This window comes from Leptopilina heterotoma, unplaced genomic scaffold (genome assembly GCF_015476425.1).
Source record: "Leptopilina heterotoma isolate Lh14 unplaced genomic scaffold, ASM1547642v1 Lhet_239, whole genome shotgun sequence".
Classification (NCBI taxonomy): Eukaryota; Metazoa; Arthropoda; class Insecta; order Hymenoptera; family Figitidae; genus Leptopilina; species Leptopilina heterotoma.
The window spans coordinates 92,191-119,569 of NW_025110955.1; the positions used below are offsets into that span (position 1 = coordinate 92,191).

At 25.2% G+C, this 27,379-nt stretch overlaps 1 protein-coding gene across 3 annotated transcripts; it reads left to right on the forward strand.

The window, feature by feature from the left end:
• Window positions 1-222: 222 nt before the first annotated feature.
• LOC122502809 lies at window positions 223-27,059 on the forward strand. Of its 3 annotated transcripts, none has more exons than XM_043613065.1 (6): window positions 223-615; window positions 14,488-15,259; window positions 15,454-15,765; window positions 24,325-24,530; window positions 25,505-25,702; window positions 26,809-27,059. In XM_043613065.1, the coding sequence occupies exons 4-6, from the start codon at window positions 24,422-24,424 to the stop codon at window positions 26,973-26,975; spliced, it is 474 nt and encodes a 157-aa protein (XP_043469000.1). In that variant the 5' UTR covers window positions 223-615; window positions 14,488-15,259; window positions 15,454-15,765; window positions 24,325-24,421; the 3' UTR covers window positions 26,976-27,059. The 3 variants fall into 3 exon arrangements, 2 of the variants coding, with proteins under 2 accessions (XP_043469000.1, XP_043469001.1); XM_043613066.1 differs by lacking the exon at window positions 26,809-27,059 and adding an exon at window positions 26,274-26,524; XR_006301671.1 differs by lacking the exons at window positions 24,325-24,530; window positions 25,505-25,702; window positions 26,809-27,059 and having other exon boundaries at window positions 15,454-15,760.
• The last annotated feature ends 320 nt before the right edge of the window (window positions 27,060-27,379 follow it).

Below are 27,379 nucleotides of genomic sequence, written 5' to 3' on the forward strand. Positions count from 1 at the left end.
TTGCTCTTTTTTATGCTTATTCTCTAAACTAATAAATACATAAGTTCAAAAAGAACAGAATAAAGATGACTAAAAGAACTCTTGAATTTTAAAAATGTAAAATAAATAAATAAATAATAGTAGGTCGGTAATAAAAATATTCGATTTAAATTAAAATTTCAGATTCATGTCACGTGGGACACTACAGCAAAATACCAAACTTAAATGCAAAATACACTGGTGCCATACAACTTTGGACAATAATATCCTCTTGAATTGAGTAAAGTTGTGAATTTTATTGAATACGAAAATGGCTTTGATAACAGTTCTAAATTTGATCATGCTGTCGTGGATGAAGATTCTTCATTTATATTTAAGATATTTAAATATCTGCGGAGATGGTGTTCGACGATGGTGGGTAAAACCACACATCAAAGATGAAATGAGAGATATATTTGGTGCTTACGAAGCGTTATTTTTATATTTTTTTCAAAATGATCACGACGAGTTTTTAAAAATGGTGCGCATGACACCAAATGATTTTGAGGATTTGCATGACATCGTGGGTCTGCGATTAAAGAAATTTAGCATTAGACGTCCATTGCCTTCCAGATTGCGACTGGCTTTGACTTTAAAGTAAGTATCAATACGTACTATATTTTGTACTTCGTTTTTATAAAGGGAATAATATTTTATTGAACAATAATATAATTTTGAAGAAGGATATTAATTTTAAAATATGGTATTTTTTCTGCTTTAATTGTGATTACCTACTTTTATTAATTATAATAAATTTTATTCTTTATATAGACCAATCCATTCATTTTGATACAAAGAATAAAATTGTATTATGTAATAACACAATTCAATTTCAATTTTAATTTAAAGATAGTCTTCTTGATGACTTTTTGACTTTGACTTTGTTTGAATATAATTACTTCTTATATAGATAATAGTAGTGAGTTATTTTGATTTGATGTTCACATCAGAATGACTAGTTTGTCTCACGTTATAATTATTAAATTATTTTATTTAATTTTTTACTAATATAATTTTTATAGTTTGTCTTCCTTTGTTTGAATTTATTTTATATTGATATTTCAGGGTGACAACATGTCAGACAAGTCAGGAAAATGTCAATAAAACATAATTTTTGTCAGTAAAAGCAGGGAATGACAGGAAAAAAATTTTTTGTCAGGGAAATTTAGAAAATATCTTTTTTAAAATTCAAATACATACAAAAAATAATAACATTTTAGAATTATTTTTAAACATTTTGGAGAAAAAAAATCATGTCAAAATATTTTATTAAAATTCATCAAAAAATTAATTAGTTTTTTAAATAATAATACAAAAACTGTTTTTAAAAAATTCAATTGTTTTTGAAAAATTACATTACAGTATTTTTAAAAACTTTCTTCTTAATTCTTAGAATTTCTTTATCATAATTTTTTAAGATTTAATTATCTTTGAATAAAGCAAAATAGAAATGAACTTTTTCGGACTTATTAAAATTCTGAAGAAATCATGATCATATTTGAACCGTTCGCTCGAACAACGGCTTAAGTTGATTTAAGCCGTTTTTCAAAAGACGCTTACCATCCTGTTAATTAACATCTAAATTATAATGTTTGATTGGAATTGTTTAAAGCAAAACCTATTAAATTAAATAGTAATGCTTTAAATTACTTAGAATTTATAAATTAGTGTTAATTTTAAGACTTTCCAAAATGCCTCAAAAACACTTAAGCCGTTATTCGAGCGAACGGTTCATTTATAATTAAACAGAGTTGCCACGCAACCTATGGAAAACCTAGAAATATCAGGAAATTTTAAAAGTCTTGAAAAAACCAGGAAAAATCAGGGAATTTTGATCGGAATCCTGGAAAATTATTGTTTTCTAAAGTTATTGTGCTTATTCTTGAAATCTAATTTTTCTTAAATATTTCAAAATTAATTCAATTTTAAGAGTTGTGGTATCAATATTTTTCTTCGCAATAATTTAATTTTCCTGAAGAATTCCTTTCTTAAACAAAATTTGAATAAAATTCTACGCAATCAATTATTTTTATAAATAATAATAAACTCATCGCAGAATTTCAATTATTTTTAATACAATTTTTATGGAATTTCTCGAAAAATGTAATTAATTATTCTTACAAATTTTATAAAAATTCTTCAAAGAAATTCAATTATTTTAAAAACCTTTGCTACAATTTATTTATTAGAATTTAAGTATTATTTTCAATTCATGTTTAATTAAATTTCTTAAAAGAATTAAATTATTTTCAAAAATTTTGATCAAATTCTTTTTAAAAATTCAATTTTTTTGAAAATAATTGTAATTAAATTCTTTGTTTTATTTAGAAATTTAATTAATTTAAATAATTTATCAAAATCCAAGTATTTTCAATATATACTATTTCAATAAAATTTCACAAAAGAATTTAATTATGAATTTAAAAAAATATATTATTAAAAAATTCGTCTCAAGAATTCAATTATCTTTATAAATAATAAACTTTTTGTTTAAAATTCAATTATTTTCAAAAATTTTAATACAATTCTGTGCAAAATTTCTAATATTTCCAAAAACTTTTAATTCAATTATTTTTAATACAATTTTAATCTAACACTTGAAAAATGAAATTTTACTTAAAAATGTTATTTAAATTCGTCAAAAGAATTATAAGTACCTATTTAAAAATTTGTTGATACAATTCTTTATAAGAGTTCAATTTTATGAAACATTCAATTCTTCAATAAATTAATTATTTTTGTATTTAAATAATTAAATTCTCGTAGAAGTTTCTAATAAAAATTGATTTAAATATGAACATCAGTTAAAATTTTAGATAATAATGAAATATTGAACTCTCTAAATTTGAATTGGTAAAAATGTTTTTAATTTTTTTAGTAATAAATAGTCGTTTCTACTAATTTAATAGTGAAATTTACTAATTCAAAAACAAAAAGTGAGTCACTAATTCCAATTGGTAAACGTTTTTACTAATTCTAATTTAGAGAGAAAGTATTATAGGGTGAATTTTTTGAAATAATTGAATTTTGAAAAGTTTTTATATTATAATATTTAAAAGTTTGAATTTTTCATAGTTTTAACTGAAAATTGTGTACTCTCTAAATATGAATTAGCGAAATTCCACTAATTTCCACTAATTTCGATAAGTATATCACTGATTCAATTAGCGTATATACGCTAATTTAGAGAGAAAGTATTGTAGGGTGAATTTTTTGAAGTAATTGAATTTTGAAAAATTTTTAAATTATAATCTTTGAAAGTTCGAATTTTTCATAGTTTTAACTAAAAATTGTGTGCTAATTTTCAATTAGCGTATATACGCTAATTGAATCAGTGATATACTTATCGCTGGGAAATTTGTGGAATCGCGCTAATTCAGATTTAGAGAGTACACGGAAAAAAAAAGTTCACGAATCTCTCGTGAACTAGTATATCACTTTTGGATGGGACACAAAATTCTTGAAAATCAACAAACACAGTTCGTCAAAATTGCATCAACTCCTTCACTAGAAACATAGTACGGTTTCCGAACTTTTCGTCAAAGTTAACGAAAAATTCGTGAACTTTTAAAAAATGCTAAAAACAAGAAAAAATAATTTCCAGACACTACTTTTTTATAGTATTTCACTTTAATTGATAACTTGACGCCTATTACGCACCCAAATACACAGAATACACAATTTTATCGCCATTAAAATTCGTAATTCGCTTCACGGGATTCGAACTTAGTACCTATACCCTATATAACCAGGGTTCGCACGTAATATACGTCAAGGTAATATACGTAGTTTTCTACACGTATATTACTACGTATATTACGTCTTGAATTTTTTACGAAAATAGATGTATATTACGTTTTGTCGATATTACTACGGCGCATGCGTAGAACGGGTAAAACGTGCATAACATAACCTGAAATATTTGTAATTCAATAACCACATTGTTAATAATAACCACAAATTGTTTATTATTAATCATCTGCCTGCGAAGATGAATGTTTTGACTGCAAATTTTCTGCATTGAACGCATTTTTGTCACCCTTTTTTACAGACATTTCTAAAACAATTGACAGACTATCAGAAAACTAATGCTATTTACGTATAATTATTGTATAAAAACCAAAATTTAAATTAAAAAAACGTGATATAATTTTATCGCTTAATTATGCAAAGTTTAATAAGTAGAGAAAATTATAAGGTATATGTTTTTAAAGGTTATGTTATGAGTGAACATCCTTACAAAAAAATTAATACGTTAATATTGATATTTGCGGAGTTTATCCTACTGCATTATATAATATTGTAACAAAATTTTTTTTTCTCTGCCGTCCAGATAAATATAAACTATTTTGAAGAAAAATTTATACACATCTTGCGCGCGCCATATTGAAAACGTAATATACTGAATATTTTACTCTTTTTGACGTATATTACGTCGAAAACGTAATATACACGTCAAAAACTCTCAAGTTACGCGTAACTTCCGAACCCTGCCTATAACATAATATTTCTAACAACTAACCGCCACGGCTAAATCTAGATACACTGTCCTTCGACAAACAAAACGATTAGCTTTGTCTGCTGTAAAACTCAGGACCGTGCAAAGTAGAAAAAGTCCCTTATCGTAACTTTTAATTCATTTTATGAATTATTTGTTTCACAAAGGAAATTAGCAAACAAAAATATTCACTAAGTAATAAAAAACACTGATTCTAAATAATAACTTTCATCAAAGAATTTTCCCGAATGTAAACACCGATGACACCGACTGAATGATGAATGCTTGATCAGCCATATTTGATGCGCATTACGAACTGCGCATACTACTGACACTCGCGAGTTCACGATTTTTTCTTGAACTTGTACCTCTACTTTTGACGAACTACTCTTCATTAACAGTTCATCAAAAATTCATTAACTTTGTTTCAGTTTTTCGTTGACGTTCGCCATTTCTAATCAAAAGTGAATGAAAATTTTGAAATTTTGTGTCCCATCCAAAAGTGATATACTAGTTCACGAGAGATTCGTGAACTTTTTTTTCCGTGTAGATTTAATTTTTCTTTTAAATTTAATTGAATTTTTTTAAAGTTATTTATAGTTTTTATTTTCTGTTATATTTTTAATTGAAGAATTTCTGAATAATCCAAATTTTATAAAATTTAATTGCAAACAAATAGATACCCAGTAAAAAAAAAAGTATTCAGAATAGAGAAAAAGTATTGGTGGAGACGTTCGGTGAATGCGTTTTCGCGACAAAACCGTATTGGTGGGTTACGGTGAATACATTTTGCTTAGGGACCGTCCATAAATTACGTAACACGTTTTTAGTGAAATTTTGAACCCCCCCTCCCCCTATGTAACAAGTTGTAACAAAATCGTTTTACACCCCCCACCCTCCTTATCAATGTTACGTAATTTTTAAAAATATTTTTTTACTAACGTTTTTCGAAACAAATTTGTTTATTACTGTTTTTTTAGTATTTATATCGTACAATAGCAATACAAAATTAAGTTAAATATAAAAAACATTTAGAGGAATAATTTTATTAATCATACTGAACAACCAAAAATATAACATTGATTTTTTAACAATAAAAATTGTATATTATTCCCAAGAATCGGTTCGCGAAATGATTCGATTTTTACTTATATTGAAGTGGCGGCAAGGGACAGCTTTTCAAAAATTTATCCATTATAAAGAGATTAAGTTCCTTATAAATATTACGTAACAATGATGATTGACCCCCCCCTCCCATGTAACATATGATAACATTTTCTCGAACCCCCCCTCCCCCCTAAACGTGTTACGTAATTTATGGACAGCCCCTTACCGTGAATACTTTTTTTTTAAAACTTTCGATTTAAAGATTCCTAATCAAAGTTGAGAATATTTATAAAGAGCGTAAGTGACCTGAAGTATAAAAATGACGATTGCGAAAAGGAAATAAGAAATTTTGAGAAAAAACGAAAAATTAAATGTGACAAACCTACAACGTATGATGATGAAAAGGAACATTGACGATACCGACAGAAACTTGAGAAATCCAAGTAAATGTATGTGAAACAGTAAGTTCCGCCGGTAACGTCAAAGTTCCTTTTAATCATCATACGTTGTAGGCACAGAAAAGCATATGGTAATTGATCAACATTTGACAATCTGTTTGTCACATTTAATTTTTCGTTTTTTCTAAAAATTTCTTATTTCCTTTTCGCAATCGTCATTTTTATACTTCAGGTCACTTACGCTCTTTATAAATATTCTCAACTTTGCTTAGGAATCTTTAAATCGAAAGTTTTAAAAAAAAGTATTCACGGTAAGCAAAATGTATTCACCGTAACCCACCAATACGGTTTTGTCGCGAAAACGCATTCACCGAACGTCTCCACCAATACTTTTTCTCTATTCTGAATACTTTTTTTTTTACTGATATGAGAATTCTCAAAGAACTTTCTTAAAAATTATTAAAATTAAGATGAATTTTATTTAAATCAATTCTAAAAATTGTATATTGAAATTAACCTTTTTTTAATTTAATCGATTTCAATGACAATTATTAGTATATTTAAGAGAATATAAAAAATAAAAAAGCAGAAAATAAATAATTATACTAAGAAAGATAAAATAGGCAATTTTTTCTCATTTTTCTAATATTATTAGAAAATTTACTTTTTAGACCAATTAAAATGAGATTCTAACACCTCCTATTTTAAAAAAGCAATTTTTTATTCGTTGGTTCAACATTACAAAAAGGGAGTGAATATATTTTAATTTTTAAAAAGTTACATTTAGACCTCACCCATTAAGAAAAAAATAAGACTTCTGGCCAATAAAAATAAACTCCTCCTACTTTAAAAAAGCAATTTTTTATTCGTTGGTTCAACATTACAAAAAGGGAGTGAATATTCAATTTTTAAAAAGTTACATTTAGTCTTAACCCATTAAGAAAAAAAGATGTCTGGCCAATAAAAATAAACTCCTCCTATTTTCAAAATGCAATTTTTGATTTGTTAGTTGAGTGAAATTAATATTTGAAAAATAAAACATAAATAATACCAACCCTCAAAGAAAAAATGGATGATTTAGACCAATAAAAATAATAAACAAACTCCTCCCATTTTCAAAATCAATTTTTCTATTTGTTAGTTTAGTTAAACAAAATGGAGAAAAAATTAATATTTAAAAAATAAATCATATAGTTCCAACCCCCAAAAGAAAAAATGGTTGATTTAGACCAATTAAAATAAAATTTACACTCCTCCTTAAAAAAGCTATTTTTTTATTTGTTGGTTCAGTTGTAAAAATGGATCAATATTTAAAATTAAAAAAAAAAATTTATTCCCAACCTCCAAAAAAAAATGGATGTTTAAGACCAATTAAAATAAAATTCAAACTCCTCCTATTTAAAGAAAGAAATTTTTTTATTCGTTGGTTCAGTTAAACAAAATAGAGAAAATAATTAATATTTGAAAAATAAAACATATAATCCCAACCCACAAAAAGAAAAAATAAAGTCTACTGAACAATAGAAAATTAAATTAAAACTCCTCCTATTTTTTCGGAAAGGGTTGTGGTTAAATTTTATGTTTTTAAAATTATAAATATTCTTCCATTATTTAACTCAACCAACAAATAGAAAAATTGATTTTGAAAATGGGAGGAGTTTGTTTATTATTTTTATTGGTCTAAATCGTCCATTTTTTCTTTGGAGGTTGGTATTATATGTTTTATTTTTCAAATATTAATTTAACTTAACTAACAAATCAAAAATTGCATTTTGAAAGTAGGAGGAGTTTATTTTTATTGGCCAGAAGTCTTATTTTTTTCTTAATGGGTGAGGTCTAAATGTAACTTTTTAAAAATTAAAATATATTCACTCCCTTTTTGTAATGTTGAACCAACGAATAAAAAATTGCTTTTTTAAAATAGGAGGTGTTAGAATCTCATTTTAATTGGTCTAAAAAGTAAATTTTCTAATAATATTAGAAAAATGAGAAAAAATTGCCTATATTTTATCTTTCTTAGTATAATTATTTATTTTCTGCTTTTTAATTTTTTATATTCTCTTAAATATACTAATAATTGTCATTGAAATCGATTAAATTAAAAAAAGGTTAATTTCAATATACAATTTTTAGAATTGATTTAAATAAAATTCATCTTGGAATGTTGGTTTTCCTATTTCTTGTTTTGAATGTGGATAAAACAGAGGAGTTCGAATGTCAGTCCCGCCATCTGTCGTGACAAATGCGCGGTGATATATCAAGTAGTATATTATCATCGCTTTACACACACACGCATACATCTCACGTTAGAACTGACATCTCCAACTTTAAACATTAATTATTCATTAAGTAAACATTAATTTGCCCTAAATATGTAATAAATAAATGCTTTAATGATTACTTTTGTCAAATTAAATAAGTTTTCCTAATTTTTTCTTTTCATTATTCACTAAATATGCTATTTAAAACACACTATATTCACTGGAAAATACTTTGTCACTTTTACATAGTAAAACACATTTATAAACACATTTATTTCTGGGTGTGAGACACAGCATATCACCAGTTGTGAGACGGTGTCAACACCCATCTGGGCAGCATAAAAAATATGACTTTTCAGGCATACTATTTAAATGTTGTTTTGATTTTTTTTTCTAGTATTTTTGGGCATGTCAAGTGGAAAAAAGTCAATTGATTCAGAAGAAATCAATTTTAATGCTCTTGTTTAAGCTATTAAATTGTGTTTATTTGATAGTCATATTTTGGCGAATAAATATTATTATTTAGTATATAATAATATATATTATTAATATATTTAATTATTTCTTCTAAACATAACGTTTTATGTCAAACTTATTAAATTTTAGCAATTTTTAATGAGTGTCTCACAACTGGAGACATTTTTTTTTTTTTGAAAAAAGCGATGTGCTCGGAAAATGTATCGTAAAATTTTTTGAGTTCATCGAAACACTATACTTTCTTTTAATAAAAGTTGCGTATTTCTGTTACCTTTCGAACGGTGTATTTTATTAACAATTTCGTTTACCCGTTTACAATTTACGGGTCAAAAATGAAACGCGTCTCACAACTGGAGACTCTCCCCTATCAATTAAAAATTTTATAAAATTTAAGTTTTTAATGAATTTAATTAGAAATTTTAATTTTTCAAACATCTAAAGATGTTAGAAAAATTGTAATAAGTCAAATTCTTCTGAAATCAGTTAAATTTTTAATATATATTTCATTAATTAATTATTAAGAATAATGTGTTTATATACAAATTTTAGTAAGTTAAAAACACTAAAAACATTGAATTTTAAAGAAGTAACAAATGATTGAAGAAATGTAATTACTTTCAAAAGTAATAAAATTCTTATCACAAAATTCAATTAGGTATGTTCAAAATTGAAAAAAAATTGCCGTCAAAATTCCAATCATCTCTATAAATAATAAAATTCTTCTTTAAAATTCAAGTATTTTCATAAATTTTCCTCATTTCAATAATTTTCAATATCTCTACTATTCTAATAAAACTGCAAAAGAAATCAATTATTTAAAAAAAAATTTAATAAAATTATACGCAAACATTAAATTATTTTTATAAATAATAAAATAAAAATTTCACAGGAATTTAATTATTTACAAATTTTGTATAAGTTTCTTCTCAATAATTAAATTATTTTCATAAATAGTAAAACTCATTGCAAAATTTCAATCAATTATAATTTATAGTACAATTATTTTAATCGAATTCCTCGAAAATTGTAAATATTCTTAAAAATTTGATTAAAATTCGTCAAAAGAATTCAACTATTTAAAAATTTGATTAAAATTCGTCAAAAGAATTCAATTATTTAAAAATTTTTTAATAAAATTCTTTATAAGAATTGAATTTTAACCCTTAAACCGCACACTGGGTGTGCGACACCCAGGGACTTTTAAGTGTGTTCTCCAAGCTGGAATAGGATATTATCTTTTGGAAAAATTATCTTATATAGCTCAGTACATCTATTTTGAAGGAAAATAGGTTTCATAATGATTTATTTAATTTTAATAATTAAAAAACAGTTTTTTAAAACTACTGAAATTACCTTAAACCAAAAACTGGGTGTCAGACAAGCAGAAATTTTTCGCCGTCAACTTCATAAAGTTATCAAATACACAAAGACACTTGGCAGACTAATTTCTCTGACGAAACATAAAGTTAAGTACAAATTGTACTGTCCAATATCAAGACATGTTCAATTTTTACGAATTTAAACGAGATATCAGAGTAAAAAGCTTGAATATGGGTGTCGCACACCCAGGGTGCGGTTTAAGGGTTAAGAAACATTCAATTATATTCATATATAATTATATTTATCTCTCGAGCAATCGATATCTTCATGTTTTTTAACAATATTTTTAAAGTTGTTTATTTTCAAAAAGGTTTGAATTTGAAATTTTTGAAAATTTTAATTCCTATGGAAAGATAATAATTAAATATTTATTTAAAAAATAAGTTATTGATGTTTTTAAGTAATTTTGCAATTAAAGAAATTTGAAAATAATCGCAACAGAACATTTTTTATAATTAAAATTTTTTCCTTTATTTAAATAAAATTAAATAAAATTTATAACCATTTTTTCCTTTATTTTTAAAAAACTTTCAATTTTATTAAAACAATTGTAATTAAGAAATAGGAATTATGTATATTATTTCCTTATGAAAATTAAAATTTTTTTCGAAAATATTAAGAAACGGGAATATGTAATGTTTTTTCTCAAAATAAAAGAATGAGTTTGTAAATGTTATTAAGAAATAAAAATTATGCATAAAATGGGCATTTATTTCCTATTTCTCAATCATAATTTTTTAACAATTTTCTACTTTTTATAAATAAAAAGGAGAAAAATTTGCATAATTTAAATCAGTCATACGAAATTTGTAATAGAAAGAAGCATATAATTAACAAAATGAATATATTTTTCATTTGTTAGTCATAATTTTTAAAAGTTTTCTAATTTCTAATATTATATCATAAATCATTAAAAAATTCCTGCATACTTTCGATTTGTCAAACAATATTTTTTAAAGAAAAAAAAACAAAAACATACACGGAAACTAACTTCAAACTGCGGACTGAATGAATGAAATATAAAAACAGTAGTTAAAAATTTTTTTTTAATTGAACTTCGGAGAAGTTACAAATGCTTACAGAAATTCAATTATTTTCAAAAGTATTACATTCAAAGAGTTAGAAAAATTCTGCAGGGTGGCCGCTGGACCGGGAAACCGGGAAATGACAGTGAATTTTTTTGGACAGGGAAAAACCGGGAAATGACAGTGAATTTTGATCTTGACCGGGATTTTGGAATTTTTTTTTTAAAAACACACATTACTTTGTGAGAAAAAATAGAAATATTTATTTTAAGACTTAAGTATTAACTATATTTCATTAAAAAAGATTGAATGATCTTCTATAAAATCTATTTATATTTTGTCAGAGAATTTTATAAAAAGTACTATAAAAATATTCAATTTATAGAATTTATAAGAAAATTATGAATTTTGTTGTCCAACATAACAGACTTAGAAAAAGAAAATATTAAATTTAATTTTAAATTCTTTCTATTTCTAACAATAATTAAACAAAATATAAAATATAACAAAACAAATAAGAATTATTAAAAATTTGAACTAATTAGAACAAAAGTGATACGAAATTTATAAAAATTAATTTTTGAATAATAAATAAAGTAAATAAAAATAAATAAAATTTCTTTTCTTAGAAAATAAATTTTAAAAAACCGTATTTTTCATAAATATCAATTAGTTTTTTTACAATTATTCATAAGCAAATTTTTCGATTTTTTAGAATGTTAAATTAATATTACTAATATTATTATAGATTGAATTTTAAAAAATTTCAAATTGAAGTTTTAGAAAAGTTGAATTTTAAAAGATTTTAATTAAAAATTCTGAATAATTTAGTCTTTAAAAATATTTTTATTCACATTTTTTCAAATTAGTTATGTTTTTAAATATGTAATATTTAATTGAAAAATTTTCAAATTATTCAAAATTTCATGAAATTGTCTTGTAAACAAGTGGATTTTAGAAATATTTTAGTTATTTCTAGAATATAATTGAATTGAAATTTTGAAAATAATTTTTAATAAGTTACAGTAGCAATTCTTAAAAATTATTCAAATTTAAAGGATTTGAAATTTGAATTTTTTTTTGAAATTTGAGTACCTACTATATCAGGGTGTCCAGCTACCTTGAAAACCTTAAAAACCTTGAAAAGTACTTGAATTTTTTTTGCTCCTTGAAAATCTTGAAAAGTACTTGAATTTTATGACAAAACCTTGAAAAATTAAAATTCTTAAAAGTGAGATTTATTTCCTTGATGTTTTACGTTGAATTCTCGTCAATATTTCAATTATCTTCATAAATATAAAAATTCTTCGCTGAAATTCAATTATATTCAGGAACTTTAATAAAATTCATTACAAAATACAATTATTTTCATAAATAACAATATTCATCACAAGAATTCTATTATTTTAAAAATTAATTAATTTCTTCTCAGAAATTCAATTATTTTCAAAAAATCAAAAAGAACATTGTGGTCAAAATTCCAATTATCTTTATAAATAAATAATAATATTCTTCGACAAAGTTAAATTATTTTGTGGAATTTTAATAAAATTCATTGCAAAATTCAATTATTTTAATATAAATAATAGTATTCATCACAAGAAATCAAATATTTTTAAAAATTTTAATAAAAATCGTGGCAAAATTTCAAATTATTTAAAAAATTTTTGTTTGCTTCGATGGTTTTCAATATTCTATTATTTTAATAAAATTTCACGAAAGAATTTAATTATTAAACAAAAGTTTTAAAAAAACTCTACACAAACTTTCAATTATTTAAAAAAAAATTTGTTACATTAATTCAATTATTTAAAATAGAATTTGCATAATTTTTTTTCGCAAAAATCAATTGTTTCAAAATTTGGCATTAAATTCTTTGCAGTAATTTTCAATTATTGTCAAAAAATTTCAAAATATTCATTTAATAAAATGTGTTTTAAAATTTGGCATTAAATTCTTCGCAGTAATTCAATTATTTTCAAAAGTAATAAAATTCAATTATTTTCAAACATTTTAATAAACTTCATTGCAAAATTTCAATTATTTTAAAAAATTTTTGTTAATTCAATAATTTGTATATCTATTATTTTTAATAGAAATTTCCAAAAGAATTCAATTATTTAAAAATAATTTTGATTGATGTTTCTTAAATCGATGTTCTTTATATTTCTAATATTTTATCAATAAATTGTATTTATTAATTTTTTATTTATATATATTTATTTAATTTTATTTATGAGTAACTGTTGTAGGTAGAAATTATAAAATTCTTTATAAAGTCTCTCTAAATTTTAATTAGTAAAAATATTTACTAATTTGCATTAGTTACTGATTTTTTGCTTTTGAATTAGTTTATTTTTACTGATAAATTAGTGGAAATTACTATTAACTAGTAAAATTTTCTAATTCAAAAGCAAAAAGTCACTCACTAAATCAAATTAGTAATCATTTTTACTAATTTAAATTCGATTATAAATAACAAATATTTTGAAAATTAGTACCCTAAAAATGGACCTTGAAAAAAATTATTTTGGGCCTTAAAAACCTTGAAAAGTCCTTGAATTTTTTTTTAAAGAATCGCTGGACACCCTGTATATGAAAAAATAATGGATAATAATTAAATATTTATTTCAAAAAATCTATTTAAGTTCAAAATTATTTTTAGAGTAAACTAAAATATTTTTAGGGTTTGGGAAAAAGTCAAAGTTTTGTCTAAAAATCAGGAAATTCTTTCAATCTTTCATTGAATAATTTATTTTCAGAGTTATTATTTATGACCGGGAAAAATAATTTATGACCGGGAATGGACCGGGAAATGACCGTGAATTTTTTTTTACAAAAAAGTGGCCACCCTGATTCTGGTCAAAATTTCAATTATCTTTATAAATAATAAAATTATTTTGAGAAATTCAGTTATTTTCAAAAATTTTAATAAAATTCTTAGCAAAATTTTAAAAATTAAAAATTTTTGAAGATTTTAATTCCTATTTGGAAACAAACAATGATTAAAATATTTATTTTAAATAAAACTATTGATGTTTTCGAATAAAGTTTCAATTAAAGAAATTCGTAAGTAACACAACATATTTTGAGTATATCTATTATTTTTAGAGTAAATCAGAATATTCTTTCATGTCAGGGAAAATGTCAAAATTTTGTCTGAAAATCAGTGAAAAGTCATGGAAAAATTGAAATAATTTTTTGTGGCAACCCTGAAGAATAATATGCAGATAAAAAAAATGTTAATCGCTTTTTTAATATTACGTTCTAAATGATACACAAATTCTATTGTTATAATGTGCGTAATTTTTATTTCTTTTTAGGCTGTCGCATGCTCGTAATTGTATTGAAGATGCCTTCGGTATTTTATGTGCAATGTGGCAAATTTTGAACAATAAATTATGTTTCAAATTAGAAACATCGATTGCCATTGTACTTGCGACTGTGTGTCTTCACAATTTCGTCCTGAACAAAAAGTTAGAAAGGGGAGAATCTATTGAATTGAGTAGTCATAAAAATCCAGTTACGCGAAACAGTCCACAAGTTAAAAATTATTATCATGAGGGTGCAATTCCTGTTACTGGTTTGCAACAACGGGAAATACTGGCAAATTATTTTCAGTCGACTGCTGGTGCAATTGTTTAATTCGTTCACTTCTATAAAAAATCTTCGTATTTCACAAACACAATAATTATTACATGAATTCGATGAAAATTTTCAGTGACGCTGATTTATCAAATCATATCTCAGAATAATGCCCTGGATAGAAACAGTCGGAGTAATTTTGACAATGACTACGAAATTTTTTTAATCATTAATCGATCTTTAAACTAGAAGTTTAAATATTTCACGTGAATGCAAGATACGATTTGTGAGTACTTTCAGTACTTTACTTCAATAATGAAGCTGTCGTTGAAAGAATTTGTGTTTGTGGAGATTTCCCAGAATTATTGTAATTATTGTCTGTTTCTAAGCGCCAGAGAATTTTAGACCGAGTTTGGATGCAAATTTTGGAATTTGTTCATCAATGTCCGATATCCACTTACCAAACAATCGACATTAATAAACAATATCATCTTTTCGTTTGTAAAATTGGTAAGTTTCTGTATTTGAAAATCTATTTACATTAAATGTTATTTATTAGAGAACTTAATTTTTATATACGTAAACTTTTATTTTCTATATTTATTTCTCAAGTGAAATATTATTGTGTTTATTTTTTAATTTGTTCTGTATCATACAAATATGTCATAACATTTATAATTTCATTGCTTGTTTAATTATTTCAGATCCAGAAATTTTTATTGATACTCTTTCATAAAAGGACATTGTAGTAATTGAATTAATTTGAGAGAAATGACTTGATCCATCAGTATTAACATTTTGAACAATTTGCGGGATTAAGATCTGGTTTTCCTAAATTTTCTTATCATCACTAACTGATACCGACGATTCTACTGATATATTCAATTCGAGAAATTTCATGTATAAAAAAATGAACGTCAGAAGCTTAAATTCCATGGACAAAACACAGTTTATTCCTTCCATAGAAATCAACTACCGCTATGATGTGTATTAGGCGTACAATCCGCGTTCTCCAAGTAAGTTTTTTTTGCATTTCGACAAAGACTTAAATTCCAAATTTAGGCTATTTAATTTTTATCTTTGAGCTTGAATTTTGTTTCATTTAAAATATAATAAAAATTAATTTAAAACATTTTTATTTAAAAAAAATTGTAAGAAATTAAAAAGTAAGTATAAAAATAAAAGGGAACAAAGTTAAAGAAATAAAAATTATAAAACTGACAATAAGTTAAAATTGAAATAAAACATAAGAAAAAAATATTTTTTTTACCTCTCTGTAGAAAAAGTGCGTCATTTCGTACCCTCGAAACTGACTCAAAATTTCGTAATGACATAGTTGATACGTAACTATTATTATGTAGCAGTGTCAATCCAAAATTTTTAAAGTTAGGCTCTGATTGTACGATAAAAAATCTATCAGAATCACACTGAGAGAAATGGATAGTCAGATTTTGATGTTAAAAAGATGATGTTACACGATACTATCATTATGCTACTGCCCTACTGAAAAAGAACGACTGTAAATACGAGCGTAAATATGACTGTGAATACGACCCTAAATACGGGCCTTAGAAGGATAGTGTAATTGAAACAGCAAATACAGCCGTATTTATGCCCGTATTTAGGGTCGTATTTACGGTCATATATGAATACCATTTTTTAAAAAAATATATATATATACCACCACAGCACCGAAACTTTCCTAAAAATTTATTGTAATATTGTAAATACTTGTAATATTCGGCATATTTAACTGAAATGTTTAGTGAAAATTGATCTTTACACAACTTTCAATAAACATTGCAATTACATATTCCGAACATTGCAAGTAAATATTTAATAAATTTTTAGGAAAGTTTCGGTGCTGTGGGGGTATATATATAATGAAATATCATTAATTATTATAATTAAATATATTAAATATAATATTGCAACTAAAATAAATATTATTTAGGGTAAGTATTGAAATACGATTTATTCTTATAATAAATACATAACAAACAAATATATAAATGTCACTTTATTTTATTCACAAACACACATATACACATGGTACAATTATTTATTAAAAATTGTAATTTTTATTATTTTTATTATAAGAGAAAAACACTTGTACACGCACAATAAAAACACTTGTACATTTTGCAACAGCAAAATAAAATCCACAAATCATGCGAATCACATGTACGCACTGTTATAAAAAAGGTTGGGTCTGTAGGGATAGGTAGTTGCACGTAACTTGAAATATTAATACTAAATTTGGAGACGCATGAATATCCCCTAATCGCCAAGTCGTCGAATGATCAAATAGTCGAATGCCAAGTAATCGAATTGACAAAACGTCGAATGCTAAAAACATCGAATCGGCATTTAGTCGAATGCTTAAAACATCGAATTGTCAATACGTCGAATGTTCAAAACGTCGAATTATCAATTCGTCGAATGTTAAAAATATATCGAATCGTCAATATGACGAATGTTCAAAACGTCGAATTATCAATTCGTCGAATGTTAAAAACATCGAATTGTCAATACGTCGAATGTTCAAAACGTCGAATGATAAAAACGTCGAATGCTAAAAACAACGAATCGTCATTTAGTCGAATGATAAAAACATCGAATCGTCAATACTTCGAATGCTAAAAACATCGAATTCTCAATTCGTCGAATGTTCAAAACGTCGAATGTTTAAAACGTCGAATGCTAAAAACGTCGAATGTTCAAAATGTCGAATGCTCAAAACGTCGAATGATAAAAACGTCGAATGCTAAAAACTTCGAATCGTCATTTAGTCGAATGATAAAAACATCGAATCGTCAATACTTCGAATGCTAAAAACATCGAATTGTTAATTCATCGAATGCTTAAATCATCGAATTTTCCATTCGTCGAATGTTCAAAACGTCGAATGATCAAAACGTCGAATGCTAAAAACGTCGAATTCTCAAATCGTCGAATGCTCAAATAATCGAAACGCCATCTGTTCGAAATGTCAAGTAGTAGAATGGTAAAGTAGTCGAATGGTAAAGTAGTCGAAACGCCATCTGTTCGAATTGCCAAGTAGTAGAATGGTAAAGTAGTCGAATGTTCAAAACGTCGAATGATAAAAATGTCGAATGCTCAGAACATCGAACTGTTAATTCGTCGAATGCTCAAAACGTCGAATGATAAAAACGTCGAATGCTAAAAACATCGAATCGTCAAAAGTTCGAAAAAGTTCTTTGTTTTAAGTTAATGTCTACTGAAGACAAAGAACTTTTTCGAACTTTTGACGATTCGATGTTTTTAGCATTCGACGTTTTTATCATTCGACGTTTTGAGCATTCGACGAATTAACAGTTCGATGTTCTGAGCATTCGACATTTTTATCATTCGACGTTTTGAACATTCGACTACTTTACCATTTTACTACTTGGCAATTCGAACAGATGGCGTTTCGACTACTTTACCATTCGACTACTTTACCATTCTACTACTTGACATTTCGAACAGATGGCGTTTCGATTATTTGAGCATTCGACGATTTGAGAATTCGACGTTTTTAGCATTCGACGTTTTGATCATTCGACGTTTTGAACATTCGACGAATGGAAAATTCGATGATTTAAGCATTCGATGAATTAACAATTCGATGTTTTTAGCATTCGAAGTATTGACGATTCGATGTTTTTATCATTCGACTAAATGACGATTCGAAGTTTTTAGCATTCGACGTTTTTATCATTCGACGTTTTGAGCATTCGACATTTTGAACATTCGACGTTTTTAGCATTCGACGTTTTAAACATTCGACGTTTTGAACATTCGACGAATTGAGAATTCGATGTTTTTAGCATTCGATTAACTGAAGATTCGATATTTTTAGCATTCGACTACATGACGCTTCGATGTTTTTAGCATTCGACGTTTTTATCATTCAACGTTTTGAACATTCGACGTATTGACAATTCGATGTTTTTAACATTCGACGAATTGATAATTCGACGTTTTGAACATTCGTCGTATTGACGATTCGACGTTTTTAGCATTCGACGTTTTAATCATTCGACGTTTTGAACATTCGACTAAATGCCGATTCGATGTTTTTAGCATTCGACGTTTTGTCCATTCGATGTTTTTAGCATTCGATGTTTTGTCCATTCGATTACTTGGCATTCGACTATTTGATCATTCGACGACTTGGTGATTAGGGGATATGCATGCGTCTCCTAAATTTGTTTGTTTTTAAAATAGTGACGTGTAACTACCCATCCCTATAGACCCAACCTTTTTTACAACAGTGCTTACATGTGATTCGCGTCATTTGTGGTTTATCCGTTTATACTTATTGACTTGTTACTATGTAACTTAAATTTATAATTTTAGTTAACCTGAAGAGGATGACAAACCATGTCATCGAAACGTCGTTAAATAAATGAAATAACACTATTTGTTGTTATTTATCTACCTTCCATTGGATCAAATTTTCCATTTTACAAATAAATAATTCGGAAGGAAATTTTCTATTTCTAATAATATTTATTTTAGTTGCAATATTATATTTAATATATTAAATTATAATAATTAATGATATTTCATTATATATACCCCCACGGCACCGAAACTTTCCTAAAAATTTATTAAATATTTACTTGCAATGTTCGGAATATGTAATTGCAATGTTTATTGAAAGTTGTGTAAAGATCAATTTTCACTAAACATTTCAGTTAAATATGCCGAATATTACAAGTATTTACAATATTACAATAAATTTTTAGGAAAGTTTCGGTGCTGTGGTGGTATATATATATATTTTTAAAAAAAATGGTATTCATATGTGACCGTAAATACGACCCTAAATACGGGCATAAATACGGCTGTATTTGCTGTTTCAATTACACTATCCTTCTAAGGCCCGTATTTAGGGTCGTATTCACAGTCATATTTACGCTCGTATTTACAGTCGTTCTTTTTTAGTAGGGTGCCAACCATCATAGATGCTAAAAAAAATATAGTTATGCTACCCCGTACTACCAAGATGTTACTCCTGATGATATTGATGGTAACGGTGACTATCTAGACAGCTGTCTGTATACGTAGCATTAAAGATGGTCACCCTTACCACAATTATGTTACCCACTACTATAAATTTCTCTCCGTGCAGCTGTAATATTTTAGTCTACTAAATATTGTTTGTCGGTTTTTTAATTAGTATTCTTATTTTATTTAATTTTTAAAATTATCTATTTCGTATGAATATTTATAAAAATTTTAAAATATAAAGTAGAAATAATACTAATAATTCCCGGTTTTCATGGTCAGTTTTCATTAATAGTTGAAATAAAAAAAATTCTAAAAGTTTTCACAAGCAATAACATTTTTCACAAAAATTCAATTATTTATAAAAATTTAAATAAAATTCTAGACAATAATACAATTATTTTCGCATAAATAACAAAATGCTTCTCAACAATTAAATTACCTACTTTTAAAAATTTTAATAAAATTCTTCTCACAAATTCAATTAGGTATTTCTTAACAAATTGATGAATTTTTAAATTCCTTCTTTAATCCTTCACATTTACTCTATTATTTTTCCAAATCATAAAATTTTTCACGAGAATTCAACTATTTAAAAAAATTAAAGTAAATTCTTCGAAAGAATTCAATTATTTTCATAAATAATCAAATTATTAAAAAATTTAATAAAAATCACTGAAAAATTTAATTATTTTCATAAATAATCTATTTCTTAAAAATTTTATTATAAAATTCGCTGCAACAATTTAATTATTTTCACAAATAATAAAATCCTTTTAAAGAATTCAATTATTTTCAAAAATAATAAAATCCTTTTAAAGAATTCAATTATTTTCAAAGATTTTAATAAAATTCTTTTCAAGAATTTAATTCTTTCCCCAAATATTAAATTTTTTTTACGAAAATTCAATTATTTAAAAAAATCTGAAATAAAATTCTTCACAAGAATTCAATTATTTTCATAAATAACAAAATCCGAAATTCAATTATTTTCTTTTAAATTAATAAATCTTTATAAGATTTAAATTTTGAGAAACATTCAATTATTCAATATATTATTTATTGTTGTATTTAAATATTTGAATAGGGTAGAGTGGGGTAAAAAAGCCACATTTTTACTTTTGATGCTGTAAAATCTGTATTTAAAATTTTTTTCTCAAATTTCCAATTGTTATTGAAAGTTTAGTTATTAAGCTTGAAAATTCTTGACGGAAATATTTTTTATCTCATGAAAGGACTAAGTTATAAGAGTTTTACGGAAGCACTGTAAGTGGCTTTTTTGCACCACCTGGAGGGGTGAAAAAGCCACCCTATGATTTTAGCAAAACATGTTATCAATTTAGGTATTTTTATAGTTTTCCTTTATTTATATGACAAATAGTCTTATTTGAAAAATATTTTAATAATTATGAAAGAGTTTTTAGCAAGCAAAATTGAAAATTATATTGAGTTTACCTTTTTTCGATTTGCACTGCCAATTTTTCGTACCTTTTCTAGAAGTTCTCTTTAAGTTTCACCACAGATAACATATTTCGTTGCAACCGTTTATTCATTGTTTATTTTTTTAATGCACTTTGAACTACTTTTTCGTCGTATTTAATTAATTTTATTAAATAAACACGAGAAATTTTGTAAAATAAGAAGGTTAGTTTAAATAGAAAACAAGTGAATTTCACAAAATATTCAATGGATTTTTTGCCCTGGCTTTTTTACACCCAAGACCAGTTATTAGAAAAGCAAAAATAAATTGTTAATTCAGTTCAATTTCCAAAAATTAACATTGTATACGTTTTCGGTATACTTTTCTCCTTATGTACAAACATTTATTTTTATTATTCGTTCACTTAATCAGACTGTAATATGTTTGAAAAGTTCACCAAAATGTTTTCAAAAAAGCAACAAAAAATTAAAATTACAATAAAAACAATATTAATCTAGGTACAACATTCAAACTAGATTCAAAAGTTGCGTATTACCTATAATAGTATTTATATTCTAAACAGCTGACAAATCGGCTTAATAGTTTTTAAATAAAACTCAAATGGCTTTTTTACCCCATTCTACCCTATCAATTGAACTTTCTAATAAAAATTGATTAAAGTTCTCAGCAGGATTAGAATAAACATAAATATTTTTGACTGAAATCAGGAAATAATCAGGGAAATACAGAAATAAAAATAAAATAAAAATTATTTCTCTTTTTTATTGAAAATCTTTCAGTTTTGCTAAATGAGTTTACTCATTGTATAAAAAAGTATCATAGTTTTCTGATTGAATCAAAAGTAGAAAATAAATTCTTTTAATTCTATATAGATATTAAAATATTTAAAAAGTTGTTGGTTTCTTTGAAAATATATTTTTTTTACAAAATAGAAATATTATTCTACATTTAATATGGAACTTGAGAATAAAATCTCAGTCAAAATAAATAAATTAACAAATAGAATAGATTATATTTATTTATATATACAACTGGAAAATTAAGATTTAGAATTTTAAATAAATACTAATTTAGAAATAATGAATTATCAAAGATATTAAACAAAATATTACCAAAAACAACTAATTTCAAATTCCGAACAGACAGGTCGTGAAAAGTTAATTTCCGGAAAAAAGACAATCGCGATTTTGCATTAATCCTTAGCAACTTCATTGCAACGCAGTAAAACAATTGCAAAACTTTGATCTGCTTTCTTTACATAAATTAATTTTTGGTAATTTGATAACGTATAAAATTGTTTATTTACAAAATATTAAAAAATGGATAAAAATCCATACGTAAATCGTGAGTTAATAAAACTTGTCGCCTCTTATCCATGTTTGTATGATTCTGATAAATTCAGAAACAAGAAGGACGTAAAACATTTTGCTTGGAAAGCTATAATTGCCCACCTAGAAGCAAAAGGAATTAAACTGATAGGTATTTATTTCTGCATGATTTCAATGGTTTTCTTTGCATTACAATAATTATTATATATGTATAATAATTTTGTATTTTAATAATACTTTCAACTGGGGTTATCTGTGTTAAAAATTTTGAAAGAAAGTGAAAAAAACTGAAAAACCAAGATTTTGTAGTGCTATTTTATACATTTAAAATATCAAATATTTTTCAAAAATGTGTTATGTCCTTTCTTAAAAAAGACATGGAGTGGAAAGGTCGAATGTATCGAAAAGTATCGAAGTAAAGAATGGGCATTGAGAATGTAAAATCTTAATAGAAGGGTGTTTTTAAAATTGTTTGTACATGTGAAGGTGGCGCTGCAGTCGTATGTTATTTAAAAAGAGCGCGAATATATAAATTTTATTTTTGTTAATAGAAAGTACTCATAATAAATCTTATTTTGCAATGTCAAAAAAAACGTCAACATTTCAAATATAAATAAGCAAATTATTAACTGAAAATATTTGAATATTATTATTAATAAAATAATGGACTTGGATAATGGACATATAAAAACTAGCACCGTAGACGGCCGCTTGCGGCCGTCGGAGGAGCTAGTAATAAATAAGAGAGATTCAGTATATCGTTTTTATACATTTTTTTCTTAATTTTTGTCAAAAACCTATAAATAATAATTAAAACGATTAAAACTCACCAGTGCTCAACATAACCTTAAAAAATAACTTTAATTAATATTTAGAAGTTTTTCGAGTTAATTTTAAAACTATTTTTCTAGTTTATCTTAAAATGACTTGAAAAGTTTATTAGAAAATTAAATTTTTATTTATTTACCTTAAAATATTAATTTCAAGTTTTTGAAAAATGTCGTTCGAAACGTTTGAAAAAGCTTCTATTGAAATTATGTTTTAAAGTTATTTACAAGTGATTAAATTATAATTTGATAATTATAATAATATAATATGTATTTAAAAAAAGAAAGAAATGTTATTTAATATGTGGATAATATACAATGTAATCATTTATATTGTATATCAATGATATAATATATCATTTAACCCGCCTTTGTCATACACCTAGAGAGGGATCCCCTCTACGGTTTCAGTATTTTTTGAATAACTTTTGTTTTCCTCATTGCATAATAAAATCAGTTTTTATACCTTTCGATGGTTTACTCCTTAACATATTTCTAAAAAAACATTTAGCTTAAACATAATTAATATTTAATTATGAAGCTTCAAAGCTAGAAAAAAACTCTAAAAAGTGAGGTTACGTTAAATAAAAAAATCAAGTTTTCAAAACATTTTTTGTTCCACTATTGGTTAATGACAAAACGAGTGACAAAATTATATCATAAATATAATTAAAATAAATTATTCAATGATTTTTTTGCTTATTTGTTAATGTTACATTATTTTACATGTAAAGTGTAATTCCTTCGAAGATGTGCATTCGTGTAATTAATTTTTATTTTTGAGACTGAAAATTAATTTTATTAATTTTATAATTTTTATTAATTTTTATTCAATTTGACAAATTAATTAAAATAATTAGTTTTTCAATTAATAAATGTTTTGGAAAATTAAAAATTTGTTGAATTTATAAAACTTTTATCTTTAAACTGTAAATAAAGTTTGAATTCAATTATGTACAGGAATCATCAACAAGGGTATTCAACACCAAATTTGAAAATAATAAATCCTGAAAATCCATCTCCGTCAACTTCTACCGCTTTTCAGTCGAATACAATTATGAACAGGAATCATCAACAAGAGAATCTAACACCAAATTTGAAAATGATAAATTCTGAAATTCCATTTCCGTCAACTTCTTCCATTTTTCAGTTCTACAATACTAAAGGTAAAGTTATAATATACATATAATATTTGAATATAATCCAATTTATTAATTAATTTCTTTTTCACATTTTTGTCCTTTTTAATGTTCTATTTTATAGGTTACCCCCAAAAATATATGCTTATTCAAAATAAACATGTAATTAACATGTTCATTAATGTTAAAATTAGCCAAACATTACTAAAATGTTTTATTTTCCTTTGATGTTAACTTTAAAATATATAGAAAATGTATATATAATTGTTTTGCAAAATTTTTCAAATAAACTACGTTTCTTTAATTTTTTCATTTACTCCCAGTAAACAAAAACTAATTGAAATAGAATTAAAAAGAATTCACAAAGAGTTTCAGTGAATCCCGCTTTGTGACAAATACGAATTGGAGCTATGTTGCAATTTTCCTGAATTCGTCAAACTGTATTGAACTTCCAAACCTTCTATTCTTACTAATTCAATGGACAAGTTTTGGGGCCTTTAATTTTTTTTAATTCGTCAGCACGAATTCAATGCATGCCTTGGTCATTTCTTACGAATGCGAATTCGTTTGCACAACTTCAGGCAAATTGAATCGAATTCAATCGAATATACAAAGAGCTTGAATGAATCCCGCTTTCTACCAAAAATCTTAATTCATTTCAATCCGTTTGAATTAGTTTTTTTTTACTGGGCTCACATTAATAAAAATAAATATTTTTAAATGATGCAATATTTTATAAATCATAAATTTAGTCATGAAAAAAAAATTTTTAAATGTTAATTTTTAAAAATTAAAAAAAGTAATTTTAATTGTTGTAGTTGATTAACATTAAGTAAAACAGGGATAAAAATTCTCAAAAATATTTCAAAGATAAAATATGTGCAACAGTAATTCAAGTATTGCTTTCTTTTACTTATTTTACTCAATTAAATTTTTTTAAAGGTAGTCTATAGCTACTTAATGTATAAGTTTGACATTAAAATTATTAATTTCTATTTCAGAAGTATCAAATGACCTAACAAGAGAAGGCCCCTATTCTCAAATAAATGGACCTGTCGCAAAAGAAATAAGAGCAACACCGTCAGATTCGTTAACAAATTATCACATTGAAAATGTTCAAATTCAAAATTTGATCACTAAGGGTAGATTTGACTTAATGGAATTGACAACTTCAACTTTTCCAAGTCTAAATGCAAAAGGTATTTCTTTATTTGTGTATAAAATAAAACAACATTTTTTACTTCCCGAAAAATGTGCTTTCTAGGATTAGCTTACGACATAATAAATAAAATTTTTAAAAAAGTAGAAACATTTTTAATAATTTTTTAGAGTTTATTTTATAAAAAAATTAAAAATTTATATTTCATATTCTTTAAAATATTTTTTACTTGGCAGAAAAAATTGTAAAGTTAAAAATAAATAATTAGAGTAGTTGTACCAGTAAAAAAATTGACACCAGTAAAAAACAAATTGTTTACTTATCACGATGTTTCACAAATTATAACTTTTAGCACTTAAAAAAATATTTTTTAATTCCTCATTTCTTCAAACAATAGTTTATGATAAAACAATAAATTCAATATGCAAGTTATTGCTGAAAATAATTTTTCAAATTTTTGGTGGGTTATGAATATGACAAATGAACAATGTATAAACAGAAAATAAGTTACAAGTTATACACTTAAATAACATTTCTGGGTGTGTCATCAGGAAAATATAGATTGTTGAGAATATTTGTAACCATTTTCATTTAACCTTTTTTATTTTTAGGCACTGTGTTAATATAAATTTGCCATGTTCTTTCCGATGAAAATACAACTGTTTTACTGGTCAATGTTCTTTCACTGGTAAAATATTACCTTACGTCTCATCAGAAATTCAAAATTTGTAGGCTCTAGACAATTTTTAATATTAAATTGTAAAAAAATCCCATTGTGCCGCGTGCTTGCGACCTGCACAGGCAGCTTAATTATTTTTTTGAACCCATCAAACTTGTCAGGCCCACTCTGAAACTTTTTGCAAAACCTTCTTATCATTTCCAGGTATGTTTTGAAAAAAGAAAATTAAAAATTTATCATATCCAAAGTTAAAAAAAATTAATTTGTTTATAAAATTTTTTATTTTTTTAATAAAAGATAAATAAATGAAATAAATAAAAATTAAACATAAAATAAATTCCTATTTGGAAAATACGAACGTAAATCTAAGTAAAATCTACTACATCTCTCCAATTTATTTTCAATTCTATTAACATTTTTTTTCTGAAAAATTTTTTTTATTAATTTTATATAAATTTTTTCTATAGGAGACAGCATGCGATCTTTTGGCGAAGAAATATATGAACCAGAACCAATCGATACGTTCGAGGAAGAGGTGCTTGCAACTGATACAATTGATTTGACAAGGAATACCTCTTTTCAAAGTGATTCCGAAGCAGTACCCAGTAAAAAAAAACTAATTCAAATGAATTGAAACGAATTAACATTTTTGGTAGGCTCCAATTCGTATTTGTCACAAAGCGGGATTCACTCAAGCTCTTTGTATATTCAATTGAATTTAATTTAATATGTACCAATTTGTCCAAACGAATTCGCATTCGAAAGAAATGGCCAAGGAATGCATTGAATTCGTGCTAACGAATTGAAAAAAATTAAAGGCTCAAAACTTGTCCAGTGAATTGGTACGGATAGAAGGTTCGGAAGTTCAATACAGTTTCACGAATTCAGGAAAATTGCATCATGGCTCCAATTCGTATTTGTCACAAAGCGGGATTCACGAAAGCTCTTTGTGAATTCTTTTTAATTCATTTCAATTAGTTTTCGTTTACTGGGTAGCCACCAGTTTTGGTAACATTAACAGAGCAGATCATATTTACT